Genomic DNA, 18,358 nt, shown 5'->3' on the forward strand with positions numbered 1-18,358 from the left:
TTACAAAAACTACACCTCAACTTTATTATATTTCATATTAGTAAAAAGTCCATCCCATACTTCAAGAAAAAATCAGAAGGGGATAGAATTAGAGATGTTACAAGCACAATTAGATTCTTAATCCTCATATTAGCAAATTAAAAAGGGAAAAATTAAGCCAAAATTAGAAACAATCAAAATTTATCTATGGGTTATCATCCTCAAAAACTACTGCTAAACCAGTCACAACCTTAACCCCAGTCAATGAACCTTTAGGCTTCAACTCCGGCGGCTTCCATTCGATAACCACCTTCTCCTCTTCGCCCGAACTCTCGGTAACACAATTTTCCTTCAAAATCTTCTTCTGATTCTGTGAATTCACATTCATTCGTGTGTAAGATGAGAGCCATTTTGCTTTGACATATTCGACTCTCCTCCACGGCGGAACTGGCATTCCCTTCTTCTTCAAACTCTGCTTCGCCGCCTCGGATACAATAGCCACAATACTCTGTAAACGATCACACTTGCCAACAAATATGAAAGGAAGATTCTGGAGAATCATCTTGTACGCTTTTGTAGATCTAGCAATCTCAAATTCTGATTTGAAATCAATGTCAATTATCAACCGTTCATTCCCAATTATAACTTCTATATATTCATATTCACCTGTTCAAATTCAAAATCATATCATATAAATCAACATTAACAATTTCTAATATTTCAAGTATAAATTACATATAGAAATTATTCAATTAAGTACCAGCAGGACATGAAGGAGATTTTTCCCAACGTGATTTACAGACGGAAGCATCGTATCCAAGAGCTAACAAACTTTCAGTAACGATTTTGCGGCAGAAACTATCTTTACGTTTACAGATTTTATTCTTATCAACGATCTTTGCAGTATCTGCTAGAAGATTTCTCTCAACAACGCTTCTACAAACTATCAAACCCTGTTCAAAATGAAAAACGCGTTTTAGAAACTTTTGATTATTTTATACACCAAACATTCCTTTGCTTAAACAACCACCACTTACCTTGAGTATTTCACATGCTTCAAAAACGCAGAAGCTGCCACGCGCGTCTGATTCTTCGTCGGAGCTATCTTCACAGTTTCTGTTGAAGCAGTTACAGCAGCTTCTTCCACACTTGACAGAAGCTAAAACAGATTGTTTCTCATGATTCTCCTCGATGTAATTCGTCACCATTTTCGCCAAACACATCGAGCTCGGTTCGAAATCACCAGCTTCTTTGTATGAATGCGGTTCCAAACCACCATCGGTGGTCTTCTCCGGAGCAGAAATTCTCAAAACACCGGAGAATTGACGCTCGATGAGCCGCTTCAGCCGTGACTTAACAACCGGCTTAACCGGTTCAACACCGGTTCTCTCCTCATCTAACTGAAAATCAATCGGTTGAATTTTCATAGTAAAAACCATCACAAGTTCACAATAAGCACTTTCTATTATTTATTTCTTCCATTTCCGAATCTCGAGATTAAACTTTTAAGTTTACAAACTTCTACGAAATCACTTTTTCTCGATTCTCCGCATACGTTTTCAAATTTTGATGACGAAAAAAAGTCACAAAAAAAGGAAAAGTTACAAAAAGAAAAGGAATAACATGTTCTGCCAAAACTGTAAACACTGAAAACAGAGCAAGTTTCTCTGATTATCTTATTCTACTTTTTTAGCTTTTCCTATTATTATATATAGTCATGATAATTTTCCTCTAACTTGTGAAACTAAACATGGAATAACTTGTAAACTCTTCCAAGTAAAAGTAAACTCGCTTTAGCTTAGAGATTGATCCAAACTCGCCGGCGCTTCCATAACTGAATTTTCCGGCGAGACTCCGGCGACTGTTTTGTTACGTGAAGTTATGGATTACGTGAAGCAATGATCGAGGAGAGGATAGATAAGGAGCGGTTAAGAAAGTGCGGATTATTTAAAGAGAAAGAGGAAAATGCAATGACGTAAGTATGAACTGCCACGTGTAAATCCTACGCGGCGAGTCGTGAGAACCTGAGTACGTTACGTGTTGAGGTCTGAACCGGGTTTTAGTTTCAGGTATCGGCTCACGATGCCACGTTACGGTGGTGTTGGGTTGATTTTTGAAATGACGAAAGTGACCTTATCCTTTTGCAAGAGCCTCGTGATGCGGACGCTTTGGAAAATTGATTCACGATGGGGGCATGGGTATGATGGAAAATCCAAAACTTTTTTCGGTTTTTGGGTGAGATGTTGAGGGTGGCTTTGTATTGACGAGAATACCCTCACTGTAGTACAACAGAAACTATAATTTCGGCCAAAAACCTGTCCAGGAGGAAATGAGTTTAGGGTTAATTTAGGAAAAATATGTACCCCTAGTCTCAGGCAATCTGCGTCATTCAAACATTTTTCAGAGGGAACTGTATTGACTAAACCGGCCCTGCATTATTAACGCTGCACTGTTTTGTCTCAAAGTAGAGCCGTTAACATGTCAAATAAATTGTAATTCGTCTCGGTTCGCCTCGATTATATGTATAATTAGTATGTCAAGAACAAGTTAGAATTTTGTAGTATTTGAGGGAGTGAGTATTGTGATATATCAATTGTGAGTTAAAGATTCCAGTATTAGATAAAAGAGTAGAGGTTGAACAAAAAATAAGTCAAAAACTCATATACTTGAGTCTTAAAGTTTTGGATGAAGATGTATATCATTGTCACTTGTGTGGTTGCTTCTTCTCAAATGTATCGATCAACATCAGTTTTGGCTCCCCATAAGGCCCAACAATGCTATTATATCCCGATTCAACATTGTCGGGGGTGGGATTGGTTCTTGGTAGTGGATCATGGACACAGAGAGACTAACATTATTCAACCGCTATTATTTTAAATTCTTTCACTTTTGGTATTCGATGGATCTAACAATGTAAAAATGTAGATGTGCTCTAGTAAGTTGACAAAATACATGTTTATTAGACATTTTAAATTGATGGGACAATTTTTTATTGAGTCTAATATTGTGGTAGCATAATTACTTAGTAATCTCTAATTCCTTCAGCAAATCCATAAAATTACTTGCAACTCACTATGTTCTATATACTCTTGTGGATAAAAAACAAACACACGCTATTGTTTTTTCTTTATCATTTCTCTCGTGTTCAAATTCCTTTGTATCTTATTTCTTTTTCTAATTTACTTTCTCTCATCTAATGAAATAAACAAACAAAAACATATCTCTATGAAAGAACCATCAACCACGTTTTTTACCATGTTTTACCTCTGACCATATGTGGCTATCTCACCAGATCACAGACAGAGATAGTCCAAGACTAAAAAGAGATGTTAATATTTCATGTGTTAGTTAAACTACTACATTGGCTGCAAGTGTATATATTGAGCAGGATATAAGTAAGTTGGTCAATATACCTAATATCTACAATTAAAAAGCACATTCCAAAATCTACGGCTTACAAGTGTTGATCAACCTATATAGACTTAGAATTTATAACTATTAATTTCTACAATTGATTTTAACCATTAAATTTATTGTTCAATCCCTTCTTACATAATAATAATTCAAAATGTAGGTCATTCATTTAACTTACTCACTTTTTGATTAAAATCAATTATTTAAAATCAATTTATATCAACAAAAAACCAAATAGATATATTTGAAGATTCAAACATGAGGAGCGCTATTGTCTATGGTCTGATAACCTTAAGACTTTGGCTCTTTTTCCAACAGGTTGTGCTTATTTTCAATCAAACTTTTAAAAATGCTCATTTATAAGTTTACTCATATTAGTGTTAACTATGCGTGACTTAACTCACGTTGTGTGAGTTAACTCAAGTTAGTGTTAATCTTTGCGTGAGTTAACTCAAACGAATATTTTTTCATATTTAACTCTTATATGAGTTAACTCGTGCAAGAATATTTTGATAAATTTGGCTGGGAACGAGGAAAACGTGATAGGATAAGTGCATAATTCTAACCTTAACGATTGTGGGTGGACCTCAAACTAATACTTGAGAAACCACAATATTCCGGATGGAAAAACATGCTATGACCCATGCCTTTGTGTCACCCATATAACGTAAGCTATCACGTTTCTCAAAATATATACTCCTACACTCCCCCCATCTCCAATCTCCAATATTAATTATAGTATTTAGTTTTTATATAAAAATAAAAATACATTAATCCTTCAATTAATTAGTAGTATCATTTGATTTTCTTTTAATTAGTTTTTTATATAAAATAAAAAAATAAATTAATCCTCCACCAACAAAAAAATACATTAATCCATCAATTAATTAGTAGTATCATTTGATTTTTTTTAATAGTAAGTATAAAAAGTTCATGTATTTTGATTACAATTTGGTTTATAAGTATAAAAGATAATTGAAATTTTACCATCTAATTGTTGAACTAAATCTCTCAAGAAAATAATATCGTTACATCAAATATAATTTGGTCAATATTTGCTCATATTTTAAGTTATTGAAATTGAGTTTCCATTGTTGCTTATATAGAAATTACCGTCGGCATACCTAAATTAAACTATTTTTTATCCTAATGGAACTCTGAATTATAGTCCCATGATACAGAAAATCGAAAGGTTAAGATGAACAAAATCAATTCATTTATGTTGCGAATTCGATGAAAAATCACATCAATAACAAACTTGATGTGTGGAGCAAGGAATAATCAATCAACTAAAATAAAGTGTACGGAATAATTATAAAACACAAGTCAAAAGTAGAAAACAGCGAGAGAGAAAAGAAGAGATATCACAAAAGAATTTGTTCACCCAGCTCGGTCCAAATTGACCTAGTCTGGAGGAGAGAGCAGCCCTCTGTTTCACCCTCTCTTTCACTATAATGATGAGTAACCTTACAAAAGAGATGTCAATGGGTTACAAGAATAAGTCTCCCGCCTAATTCTACCCAAAGTCTCAATCTCTTCCCGTAACCAAGAGACTCAATTCTAATAGTGTTTCCCAAGGTGAATCAACTTTCAAACCCTAGTGTTTAATGCCAAAGAGACAAACTCTATATAAACCCTAGTTTTGTTGTTGCCTTTCTAAACCCTTGTTTCAGCCCCCTCTATCTCAAGGTTTACACTGATACAATGCTTATATTTATAGTAAAAGTATCTCCCATAAAATTGGAACAAATCTGACCCAAAAAATATGTTTTTGAAATATGCTGATGCGACAATTCGGGCCCCGAATTCCTCCATTCGGGCGCCGATTTTTCACGCGTGCCATGCTGAAAAAACCAGTGTCAATTCGGGCCCCAGACAGCTCCATTCGGCCCCGATTTTGACAGATTTCAAAAACCTCAATTTCTTCAATTTTGAGTCACTTTCACAACAATCTTCACCTTGACTCTAAATTAGTGATGATGCCAAATTTAACATCAACCACCATGCTGCTCTTTCTCTTGATTCTACTACACCAAGTAGCTCCACAAGTTTACACCTTAACCTCTTTAACCATCGGAATGTCTTCCGCCCTTTTGAAGATCTTTGTGTCCAAACTACTCAAGGAATTTTAGGTAGTTCCACAAGTACACACCTTAACCTCTTCAGCCATCGGAATGTCTTCCACATTCTCGAAGATCCTTGTAGTCCAACTACGCTAGGAATTTTAGGTAGTTCTACAAGACTATACCATACTTCTTCAACACAAGACATCTCCCGCTTCCTTGAAGATCCACTTGTGCCCAATCACCCTTGGCTTTTAAGGTAATCCACAAGTACACACCATAACCCCTTCAGCCCTCGGAATGTCTTCCGCCTTCTCGAAGGTCCTTACAGTCCAACTACACTAGAAATTTTAGGTAGTTCCACAAGCATTCACCATAATCTCTTCAACACAGGACATCTCCCGCTTCCTTGAAGATCACCTTGCATCCAATCACCCTTGGCCTTTTTTTAGGGTAATCCCGCAAGCCGTGCAATACATTCTTCAACCTCCGGAATGCCTTCCGTCTTCATGAAGAAATCCCTTGCTCACCTAGAGCATAGCACCCAAGGTCCCCCATAGTCGTACTATTACCGGTGTGTTCAACTCCACCTCAAGCTGAGCTTCCAACCTCTCAACTAGCAAATGCGTACATCCCATTATGTGTTCAACCTTGAAACTCTACCTCAACAGGTAGATAATGAGTATTGTTGCCTCCGCCTCTCCAGACTGATCATGAGTATTCTTACCACCGCATCTCCAGGCTGATGTTAAGTGTTTAACGTCTCTCCAGACGACCACCGCTCCACTAGGAATCACTCCCAAGATGAGACACATCACCTTCTTCATCCTCCAAACAATACCACACCATCAGAGCACCCGCATCCTCAAGACACACCTCAATGTTCTCCAAATCACCAATGATTTTGTTGAACTCCACAAGTAGATCCATGATGGCCTTTGACTCTACCATCTTGAATGAGTAAATATGTTGCTTTAGAAATTGTTGATGAGCCAAAGACAAAGATTCCAACTTTGCCCACATCTATGTCGTGGTTGGTTCCTTTGCTACTTCTCTCAAAACTTCATCCCCGAGGCACAAGACAATGGCACTCCTGACCTTGTCCACCATCTCGGTCTTCTCCGCTCGTGACATGGTGATTGGTAACGCACCTTCACCCTTCATAGTTTTCTCACACATTTGTTGTATTAAAACCGCTTCCATCTTTACCTTCCATAACCCAAAATCGTTATCTCCGGTAAACTTCTCAATATCCCACTTCGAACCCATGGTACTTGATTAACCTTTGACCCTTGCCCCACGGTGGGCGCCAATTGTTGCGAATTCAATGAAAAATCACACCAATAACAAACTTGATGTGTGGAGCAAGGAATACTCAAGCAACCATAACAAAATGTATGGGACAATTATAAACACAAGTCAAAAGTAGAAAACAGCGAGAGAGAAAAGAAGAGAGAACACAAAAGAATTTGTTGACCCAGTTCGGTCCAAATTGACCTAGTATGGGGAGAGAGCAGCCTTCCGTTTCACTATAATGATGAGTAACCTTACAAAAGAGATATCAATGAGTTACAAGAATAAGCCTCCCGCCTAATTCTACCCAAAGTCCCAATCTCTTTCCGTAACCAAGAGATCACTCAATCCTAATAGTGTTTTCCAAGGTGAATCAACCCTCAAACCCTAGTGTTTGTTGCCAAAGATACAAACTCTATACAAACCCTAGTTTTGTTGTTGCCTTTCTAAACCCTTGTTTCAGCCCCCTTTATCTCAAGGTTTACATTGATACAAATCTGGCCCAAAAAATATGTTTCTGAAATATGTTGATGCGACAATTTGCGCCCCGAATTCCTCCACTCGGGCGCTGATTTTTCACGCGTTTCAGGCTGAAAAAACCAGTGTCAATTCGGGCCCCGGACAGCTCCATTCGGGCCCCGATTTTGACAGATTACAGAAACCTCAATTTCTCCAAATTTGAGTCACTTTCAAAACAATTTGCATTCTTTCCTTTTATTAGTTTTAGAAAATCAAACAGAATGCAAACATCAGTCATTTAAAATATTTATATATAAATTATTTCAAAAAAATTATTTATACATTTTTTGTTGGATATGTACTTTATTCAAAGAAAAAAAAAACTTGTTAGATATGTAAGAAATATCTTTATTGTAATCATTATAATATTGTTTAAAAAAAGGCATAAATGCACTTTTCACCTCCTATGTTTTAAAAAGTTGCGATTTTGGTCCACTTTAAAAAAAATGGATATTTTGACCCCCTAACTTTTGGCCCTCTTTTGATTAGCTGATTTTATGTCAATTTCTCAGTCTCTGATGGTGTAAACTGACATGGGGATAGAAGGATGCTGATAAGTGGAGTCCAAACTTGCATGGTGTCCAAACTGACATGATAACTGGAGTCCAAACTGATAAGTGGTTGCTTCTGTAGGGGCGCCAAAACTTATAAATATTATATGATTCTCCAAATTTGAGTCACTTTCAAAACAATTTGCATTCTTTCCTTTTATTATTTTTAGAAAATCAAACAGAATGCAAACATCAGTCATTTAAAATATTTATATATAAATTATTTCAAAAAAATTATTTATACATTTTTTGTTGGATATGTACTTTATTCAAAGAAAAAAAAAACTTGTTAGATATGTAAGAAATATCTTTATTGTAATCATTATAATATTGTTTAAAAAAAGGCATAAATGCACTTTTCACCTCCTATGTTTTAAAAAATTGCGATTTTGGCCCACTTTAAAAAAAATGGATATTTTGACCCCCTAACTTTTGGCCCTCTTTTGATTAGCTGATTTTATGTCAATTTCTCAGTCTCTGATGGTGTAAACTGACATGGGGATAGAAGGATGCTGATAAGTGGAGTCCAAACTTGCATGGTGTCCAAACTGACATGATAAGTGGAGTCCAAACTGATAAGTGGTTGCTTCTGTAGGGGCGCCAAAAGTTACACCATTCCAGTTTGGACTCCACTTATCAGCATCCTTCTATCCTCATGCCAGTTTACACCATCAGAGACTGAGAAATTGTCATAATCTCGTTCAAAATCAGCTAATCAAAAGAGGGCCAAAAGTTAGGGGATCATAATATCCATTTTTTTAAAAGGGGGCTAAAATCGCAACTTTTTAAAACATAAGAGGTGAAAAGTGCATTTAAGCCTTAAAAAAAACAATAAATGTCTTACAAATTATCACGCCTATATAATATTTTTTGAACAAGCACGTCTATATAATATATTCTCAATCTCACAATCCATCAATGCAATTTTCTTCTTGTTAAAAAAAAAGAAAAAGAAATCAAGGCAATTTTCTAAACTTACTAGATTCAAATAATAATATTACAATTTGTGTTTTTTTTTTTCAATCCAAATATCCTTTACGCACGACTGTGGAGACCAATCTCTTAAATTTTGTGCGTCACAAATATGCGGTAAATTCTCCTTAAAAATTTAAATATTGTTGCATGTTCAAGAGTGAATTCAAATTGAAGACTTTAATTAAGTTAGAAAAGAACCGTATACCATCTCATATAAATGTGTTTGGATAATTTGTGTTTATAACCTAGGAAAGACTAAGAAACTGATTCCAAAAAATAAAAACGCCTAGAAATTTCTAGATAAGAAATAGCAGCGTACTGTTTCTTATAAATTTTAGCGGCCATTTTGAGCTTTTACTATAGATATAGATAGATAATTTGTTGTCTCGTAAGGTTAGTTCAATTGGCAAGAACAATGCATAAAATATATAAGGTTTGAGGTTCGAATCCCGGCCACCACCAAAAAAAGATAGATAATTTGTTGTTTTCTCTTTTTATTTTTTACAAAAATAAACAATATTCATTCATTCAGATAGATTGATAGAGTATGTCTACAAACTCACAATATTCATATTAATAGCATAAAAACAGCAGAGTGCATATGCCTACAAAGCTACCGAAATACTCATGTTTTTGAATCTCCAACGTTGACGACGCAAAAGTTATTGATTGAAGTTGCACTTGATCAAAGTTAATCTTTCAACCTGAATCAAATAAACACTGCACAAACCCAGAAAATAAAAATAAACAAAGACGCGTTATATGATGAAATCACCAAAACAAACGAAAGAAAACTTTTTTTTTACTAAAAAGAAAACTTAAAATATGTGAAAATAACTTATTTTACTAAAAGAGAAATTAAAACAATTTTAAATTGTGATTTTTGGTCAAAATTGATCTTAAATCACCTCTCATTAATAGATCAAGGAAAAGAAAAGTTGTGACGATTAGAGTTTTAGCATTTATGTTTTATACTCCCTCCGTCACATATTAAGTAACACAGTTGACTCTATCTAATATCAATACATGTTATTTTTTATCTTTAATTTCTTTAATTATCTACAAGAAAAAATTATAAAAATTTAATATTTTAAAAATATTCATTGAGACGAATCTATTATCTTATATGATATTATTTATCTTTAATATATTAATCGAAAAATGTAGTCAAAATATATCAGATCAACCGTCTACACATTGTTAACTAACTCATTTAATATGGAACAGATTAAGTAGCTTTTTTCTTTGATACCAAAGACACAAACCAACAAGCGACACAGTTCTCTAAAGCAAGCAATTGACAACTTTCTAGTCGCACTTTGTCATCATTCGAAGGAAAATATCTTTTTAGAGTAAAATTTGTAAGAAAATACTTGAGTAGTCATAAGATTTAGACACTCTACATCTATAAATACATTCTTTAGAGCTATATATATATATATATATATATATATATATATATATAAATAAGAGTAGTGATATTTGAACAATTATTTTAAACAACTTTTATGACAATTTCTTTTTTTTCATTTTTCATTGGTCAAAAATAATGGAGAGAGAAAAAGGAAGAAAGAGAATAGAAACATAATGTGAGTATGATAGAGAAAGTTGTCAAGAAATTGTCACAAAGTGGTTGTACAAATATCATTTCTCTATAAATAAATATAATTTGATTATTTAAAATATGCACATTATTTACCTGTCTTTTTTTCTACACATTTTTTTTTAACTATTGTATTGTGGGTGTGTTCATTCATGACTTATGGCCATGCAAAAGTTTCTCCATGCAGAGCGCTTTGTTTAGGTCAAGGTGCCATCAATATGTGGTACAGTATAATAGCCAACAGATTTATTTTTTTTCTGAACAAAATAGCCAACAGATTGTGAAAACCAGGATTTGTGAATACAAATATTTTTCTCTCTGAAAATCTGGGTTTGTGAATTGACATCACTCAAAAAAAAAAAAAAAAATCCTACCTATATATGTACAATGGCTAAATTAATGTGCAGTTTTTTAGTTTACACTGTTAAAATAAACTCCATTTCAATGTCTTACTGTTACCATTTGAATCATTTGCTTAATAACTATTCCGGATTGGATCAAAGCTCAATTCTTCAAGGATCTCTAAAGGAACGTTCCCTCCTCAATTCATTGGACAGACAGACATACAAAATGCAGGAAATTTGGCATGGGATCATCCTTAATAAATACTAACATGTTATCATTTTCTCTGAATCATTTCTTCACTATAAATAGATTGACATATGCTGATTAAAAAGTACACAATTTATATTCCACCCCTCCTCCGAAAAGGAGAAGTATTGCCCAACTTGTTTAATCAACTTAATCAACCTCTTCGGTCCACTTCAGATCATATATAATTAATTGTGATGGTGTATACTTTTATTAATAAATAATAACCACATATGACTGAGAAAACAACCTGAAAATAGACTAAAAATTTGGCGACACGTCCTGTTTTTTAGTGTTAAAGGGCCTTATTGCGAAATTCACCATACTAAGTGCGGAAAAGAGAAATATAGCAAGTTTCAATATGCGCTTTAGCATGTCAAATGTCATTTGAGGGTTGGGGATAGTTCAACTGATTTGAGATAAGAATTAAGAAATTGAAGGTCGAAAGATTAACATAAAAATTAACACATTAACATTTGTTATAAAAAAAAAATAAAAAAAAAACCATATGAACTGCACTTACAGTACATGAATGCATATTATTATTTGAATGTGCGTATTATATATATATGATATTTTTTTCATATTGCTCTAACTCCTCTTGTGTCAAGAATTTAGGGAAAAACATATTCGAGTTATATAATATGAAATGTATTAGTATAAAGTCTGAATCTGGTTGTGACATGAATAGCTAATCTAAGAACTATACTAATCATCATAACATTGCTCTGAAACTTACTCAAAAAATTAAAAGAAAAAAAAAATCAAGGATCAAGACTCTCGTAGACACGTGTTTCTTACGGGATTCCTTCCCTCAAAATCCAAAGTTTCTTCATTTAGATTCATTTTTTATTTTTCATAGTCTCAATCAAATTATAAAAAAAATTGCATTAGCATGAATTGATTTCTAGAATTTTTCGGTTGTATTTTTTTATTTTATTTGACATATTTTATCTTTCTTTTTTTTGTTTTTAAAAACAAAATTCAAAATTGCTGAAATTGAAGAATTTCTGATTGTTGCTTATATATAAACATATTTCAGATTATATAATTCGAAAATCTAAAAAAAAACTTTCAGATTATATAATCCAAACAAATGATATTTTCGTAAAAAAAAAAAAAAAATAAGACGCACGAGAAATACATAAACTGAAAAAAGTAATAAACATTAATGTTATTTTAACATAATTTTTCCTTCTAAATCCATTTTTGATTGTGACTACGCCCTTTTCTTTTAAGGTAAGTTTCGACCCTTGTTGCTTGTGTAAGTTGATAAGCTAAAATGGTAAAGCAAAAAATAGTGGAAACAGCATCCACATTTTTTTACTTTATGCAATGACTGGAAAAAGTTGGGTAAGATTGCATAGGGACCCTTTTTGAAATATTTGTGGTGCTGTTGGTCTAGTGTAGCCTAGGTCATGTTTGAAATTGGCATATTCTACAACTGATTATAGCTGGTGGATTGTGGCAGACAATGAAATCTTTAGAAAGAGTCATCATTCTAAAGTTCAGAGCATCAGAGCATTGTAGAAATATTGTGTCAACTGGTTCTTTTATGCATCATAAGTTATAATCTTTTTCTTTAGGATAATATAAGTGCGGATTAGATAATCTTATCCTTTGCTGATTTTGAAGGTCACAAACAATGTCATTGTCCTTGCAAAAATACCAAATGGCGCATATTTGATGAACTCTGATCATGACCATAATTCAAACAATAGTATGAATATCAAAGTTCAACAAGCCAAAGTTTAAGATTAAAAAAAGTTATTTATTGATTGTAAATTAGGTATCCTTTCCGCGAAATATATGCAACTGATCTTTTAAGTCAGATATGATCACAATGACAACAAAGTTGGTTAGAAGTTTAGAGAGAATCGACTCCCAATATCTAATAGAGGCATTATCAATTTTACTTCAATCTTAGATACTACTACATGGAGGTATTGATCATATTTATATTAATCCTCGGGGCCAATCACATTTGAAAGAGTAGGAGTTTTTGGCTGCTTCAAAAAAATTGAAATAGTAGGAGTAATTAATGGCATGAGTGACTAGTAAAAATGGAGATTATTAAAAATATTGGCTTGAATGGCTTAAAGTCAAATAATAGGGTGGTGTAATGGGAAAACTAGCATACCAATGTGGTGGCAATGGAGAGGCTTATGATTGATCTTGATATGTATCATATTTTCTAGAATGAACAAACTCATCATCTAAAATGGTGAAAGAAGGGCATCGTTGAAGAAAGGCTACTGACTTCTGAGACACCATTAGTATGTTGAAGTTCTAGCTTTCAAGCATTGTCCTCTTGAAAGCTTCGTATCGGAAATGACCTACAACTTTCTCATCCTAGGATATGATTCACTTGCCATAAGTAGATACGTGAGAAAATATTAGGTTACAGTGAAATGAAACAAATGATAAAATGAATTGTAGATTAACCAAAGACATTTACTTATATAAAATATGGTGCAATATTATCCACATAAATGTTTGATGCTTTGTAGACCACGTGAAACATAAAAGATATATATTTATATAAGTTAGTGATATATAGGCCACACAAAAAAAAAATATCGGTGCATTATTGACCACAAAAAAATATGTTCGTGCATTATCAACCATAAAAGTATGAACGACAATAAAAAATTGTCAAAGCCCTTCTAGTAAAATTGTTTCTTCATCTTCTTCAATAACTTCAAATTCTCCATCTTGTCCAAAAAATTCATCTTCTTCATCTTCAAAAAATTCATCATCTTGTTGCTCACCTTTTTCAATATCCAAAAAAGCTTCTTCTTATGTCTCAGCTTCTTCTTTCATGTATAGCTTCCACTTCGTACACGACGGAGGTATTGAACAACCATCTTTCAAAAATCCTTGAACAAAGTGGTTGGGGATTAAGCCAAGAGACGTAATGTTGGTATTTGGTATTAGTGGCGGTTGTCCTCTAATTTGGAAAAAAAAAGTTTTAGAAAATATCGGGTTTTTGTTTTTCCAACTCAACCAGAACTTTACTATAGCTAGTTGCAATAATGTGACTCATATATGATAACGTCAACCACTTCTCGTTTGATGTAATTTTATTATTTGGTGGAGGTTACAAATCATTCAAGATATATTGAAAACATTCCTCACTTTCAAATATTGACATATAATCACTGTTATGATCAGTTAACTTTATAATCAGTGCATCACGTACCACATAGTGACTATCTTCACCCACACCAACATGCTCAGGTACAACCCAATCATCACATATCTAACTTTTCATCTATCTTCGGTGGAAAAGTAGGTGTCATGTCTAATTCATTATCACCAAGTTTGGAAACTCTGAAATCAACAATATGAGGTTTCACAACAATGGAGTTCAATTAAACGGGTTAAAAGATGCAATAAATGTTACTTTATGTCGAATGTGTGTAGAATTCTTCTAGCAATCATTCTTCAATGATTTGAGACAATTTTTGCCAAAAATAAATTAAACTTTTTGGATTAGGGATGAAAGAGCGAAGAAAGTTGGTGAAGGAATAATGCAGTACAAGTGACTAGAAATGGCAGTTAACTGTCGCTGTCATGTTAAAAAGGCATAAGATATTTTCTAGAATATTATATTTTGAGGTTATCAATTAACTGTCATCTTAGAAATCGTGGTTGGGCCTAGCACAACCCCACAAAACCGGCTTGTGAGGTGAGGATTGCCCCCCATTTATATATATGAGTCTATTTGTTGTAGAATTTTATAATATAACATTTTTTTTGCTATAAGATCATTGTTTTGTTTTTAACTATCTAAGATTGTCATTCGAGTTTGCATGGTTATATATATGAGTCTTAAAGGTTGCAGTCTGTTAGTGGTAAAAGTTGTGTAGCTTTCTGTAGCATTCTTGTCATCATTTGTTATAAAAATTGCTTTACGAGTTTTTATTTGTAGAAATTTTGCAGAGTACTGCAATGAGGCTAAAGAAGTTGATGATTTATAATGACAACATGGATAGTAAGCCAACACCACACACATGCCCCTATTACTATTAGAATATCAATCAGATATGAACATTAATTCTCTTATTATATATTATATCTCTTTTATTTACATTGCACTTTTATTCCATCTACACAGTTTAGCAGCCTAATTCTTTTAATATCAGCATCTTGTGATGTTGTTACTTGTTGCTCAAGATTCTCATATCAGATTTAACCATGACATGTGTAAAGATATTGTAAGGTCCTTTTCACTTCTCGAAATAAGGTGTATATCTTCAAAATCATTGCAACTTCTTGCTAGTTAGACATCAAATATTCCTCTTATTTTAATTCAAGTTTTTTATTCTACCAACATAATATGATGTGCTCGTCGCTTTATTTAGCAGTAAAGTTAAGCTACTGCAATTTAAAGAAATTGAAACCAAATAGAGAAGCAAAGCCAGAAAAATAGAACTTAATTACCACAACAAGTTAATCTTACTTAAAACCTTTCCACAAGTTAACCACAAGTAACTCAGACTTCAGAGGCTGTAGGAGTTTCTGCGTCATAGATGGAAATTGAAATTCTGTCCAAGTTGAAGTGCATTTCAAGAATCTAGTTGGTGTCAGAAAAGTTGTTGGAGCAAAATACTTGCTATTTTTAATTCCGTCCTGATCACAGGCCTTGTGTGAAAAAGTTGAGGTTTGTTGCATAATAATGGGAAAAAAATCATTTTGGTAACTTTTGGGACTTAATAATGAAAACAATCATTTTTACTTTGTGGTTTGATTGCAAAGTGGTCAATAATATGGAAAGCAAGAAACTTGGGATTATTTCAAAAACTCTTTGAGCAGGTAAAACTTTTATCTTGGTATTGGCTTTGATCAAAATCAATTGGTTTCAACTATTCAATTAAATCTGTTACTGTGTTTGGGCATGGTAAGACATGAGAAATTATATTTGTACAACCATTTTACGACAATTTTTTCTCTCATACTCACATTATGTTTTTATTTATCTCTCTATTATTTTAGTTTTCGTGTCAATACCTACATTACTTTGTAAATCTATGGTTGTCTCATAAGTTATCATACAAATAGTTGTTCAAATAACACACCTGATAAGACATTTGTCCAAATAACACTCTAAATCAAGACTTGTTTCAAAATATGTTTGATGGTTGGAGGCTGTATGTTATGCAGCAGGTTAATTAGGACCGGCGGATTCGTGTAGCTTGGAGAAAAGATTTGAACCATTTTATGCTCTTAATGTTTTAGTTTTAAGGTTACAAGTTCTTAGGTTAAGAATTGCTCTACTCTGTACGGAATTAGTTTTTGGAATATCATAAAAAAGAAAATGCTTGCGGTTGCATCATAATTGTTTTCTCAGCAGAACTGCGGGTGCAATTGACCTTTGCAGGCAAGTCAAGGTACAATGGTTTACCATCGTTGCTACAATAATTTAATGCTTAAGTGGTGATGGACAGAACAACTCTTTAACTGCATGTACAAACAACTGTCTGATTCTACTGTCAAAGATGACGCATAAAGCTATATACATAACTGCAGGGTTAACTAACTTAAAGTAATAGAGGTTTCTGCTTCAATGAATTCATGCAGAAGCCAAGGAAAAAATAGAACAAAAAAGAAGACAGTAGATCAGCTTAAATTTCTAGGCTCTAAGCATCTAACCATACTAAAGCTATATCAAAAGAATTTTCTTGTCAGCTGATTATGTCAAAAGATAGTTGGTTACAACTTACAACAACAACCAAGCTTTATCTCACTAAGTGAAGTCGGCTACATGAATTAAATTATGGGTTTGTTTGGTAAGACCAAAAAATGAGCTTATAGCGAACAACGAATAGCTTATAAGCGTAATGTTTTTTCCCAAATTTATAAGCTATTTTTCAGACGCTATTCCAAGTAGGATTTAAGCTTATCATTTTTTATTCCAAATCTACCCTCACTATTTTATATAAAATCCATGCTTAGCCTTGCTTTGCTGCTCGTTTTATTTTGCAACTGGTCCTTGTCTTTACGCTCGACGCTCGTAAATACCATGACAAATGAATTGCGTTCATTTTCACAGTATATTTTTTTTGGAGTAAATAGTCAATTTTCCCCCTAAAATTGTAAGTTTCATCAATTACCCCCCTGAAATTTCACAACGTTAGTCAATTTACCCCCTCCGTCAAATTTTTCTGTTAGTGAACATGACGTTTTGCAAATACCCCCTGAAGTTTTGCACTTATGTGCAAAATGCCCCCCAAACTTAAAAATTTATATTATTTTTTTCTTAAAAACCAACAATTAATAGTTAAATATTAAAGCTAACTATTAATTTTGGAATTTTGGAAAACTACATGCATATATACATCAAAATAGGCTCCAAAATGGGGAAAAATATGTATTTTTTAAAGTGACAATAATGGGATGATTTGTGGATTAATATTTGGAGTTTGTAAACAAATTAATAGTTAAACATCAAAATAGGGAAAAATGTGTATTTTTAAAGTAACAATAATGGTTATTTCTAATAGACAAATTATTATTTTTAGAGGTTTATAAACAAATTAATAATCAGATTTAAATTTATATTTTCTCCTTCACCATATAGTCTTTTAACTCCTCCAACTCCTTCAACAATTTGCTCAAACCATTTAAACTACACAACCCCCAATATTAATCCACAAATCATCTCATTATTGTCACTTTAAAAAATACATATTTTTCCTCATTTTGGAGCCTATTTTGATGTATATATATGTAGTTTTCCCAAATTCCAAAATTAATAGTTAGTTTTAATATTTAACTATTAATTGTTTGTTTTTAAGAAAAAAATAATATAAATTTTTAAGTTTGGGGGGCATTTTGCACATAAGTGCAAAACTTCAAGGGGGTATTTGCAAAACGTCATGTTCACTAACAGAAAAATTTGACGGAGGAGGTAAATTGACTAACGTTGTGAAATTTCAGGGGGGTAATTGAAGTTTTGTTAATTTCAGGGGGATAATTGATGAAACTTACAATTTCAGGGGGGAAATTGACTATTTACTATTTTTTTTGGACCGTGGGTTTTGAATTATAATATGGGGTTTGAACTAAAACAAGCGACTGATTTTTTATTTTATTTTCTCAGGAAACATATCACGGATATTTGATTCTTTCTTTTAAAAAAATAATATCATGGATATTTGATTGTCAATCTTTTACAGTTATCAGCCAATACCATAAAATTCACAGTCAGCTAATTTTCTCATTAGAAGATCCAAACTAGTTGTAAAAAATGTGGGAAAGCTCCAAACTAGTTAGTTATCCACATCTATTTTAGCACCAATATCTACACAAGCTCTGGGACAGTCACAAATAAGATACATAGTAGAAATCAGCAATACTAACAAAAT

The 18,358-nt window shown here is 33.0% G+C and overlaps 1 protein-coding gene across 1 annotated transcript; it reads right to left on the reverse strand.

Annotated features, from left to right (window-relative positions):
- LOC11434143 (uncharacterized) lies at positions 1 to 1,909 on the reverse strand. The gene is made up of 3 exons (XM_003590497.4): positions 1,017 to 1,909; positions 740 to 932; positions 1 to 645 (listed from the first exon to the last, which is right to left on the reverse strand). The coding sequence occupies exons 1-3, from the start codon at positions 1,416 to 1,418 to the stop codon at positions 185 to 187; spliced, it is 1,056 nt and encodes a 351-aa protein (XP_003590545.2). The 5' UTR covers positions 1,419 to 1,909; the 3' UTR covers positions 1 to 184.
- Between the last annotated feature and the right edge of the window lie 16,449 nt (positions 1,910 to 18,358).

This window comes from Medicago truncatula, chromosome 1 (assembly GCF_003473485.1).
Source record: "Medicago truncatula cultivar Jemalong A17 chromosome 1, MtrunA17r5.0-ANR, whole genome shotgun sequence".
Lineage (NCBI taxonomy): Eukaryota > Viridiplantae > Streptophyta > Magnoliopsida > Fabales > Fabaceae > Medicago > Medicago truncatula.

Excerpts from the sequence above, each read along its gene's own strand:
- LOC11434143 (XM_003590497.4), bottom strand. The coding sequence starts at position 1,418 with ATGGTTTTTACTATGAAAATTCAACCGATTGATTTTCAGTTAGATGAG. Across the intron at positions 933-1,016 it reads AAGCATGTGAAATACTCAAG|GGTTTGATAGTTTGTAGAAG; the intron begins GTAAGTGGTGGT and ends CATTTTGAACAG. Across the intron at positions 646-739 it reads ATCTCCTTCATGTCCTGCTG|GTGAATATGAATATATAGAA; the intron begins GTACTTAATTGA and ends GAATTTGAACAG.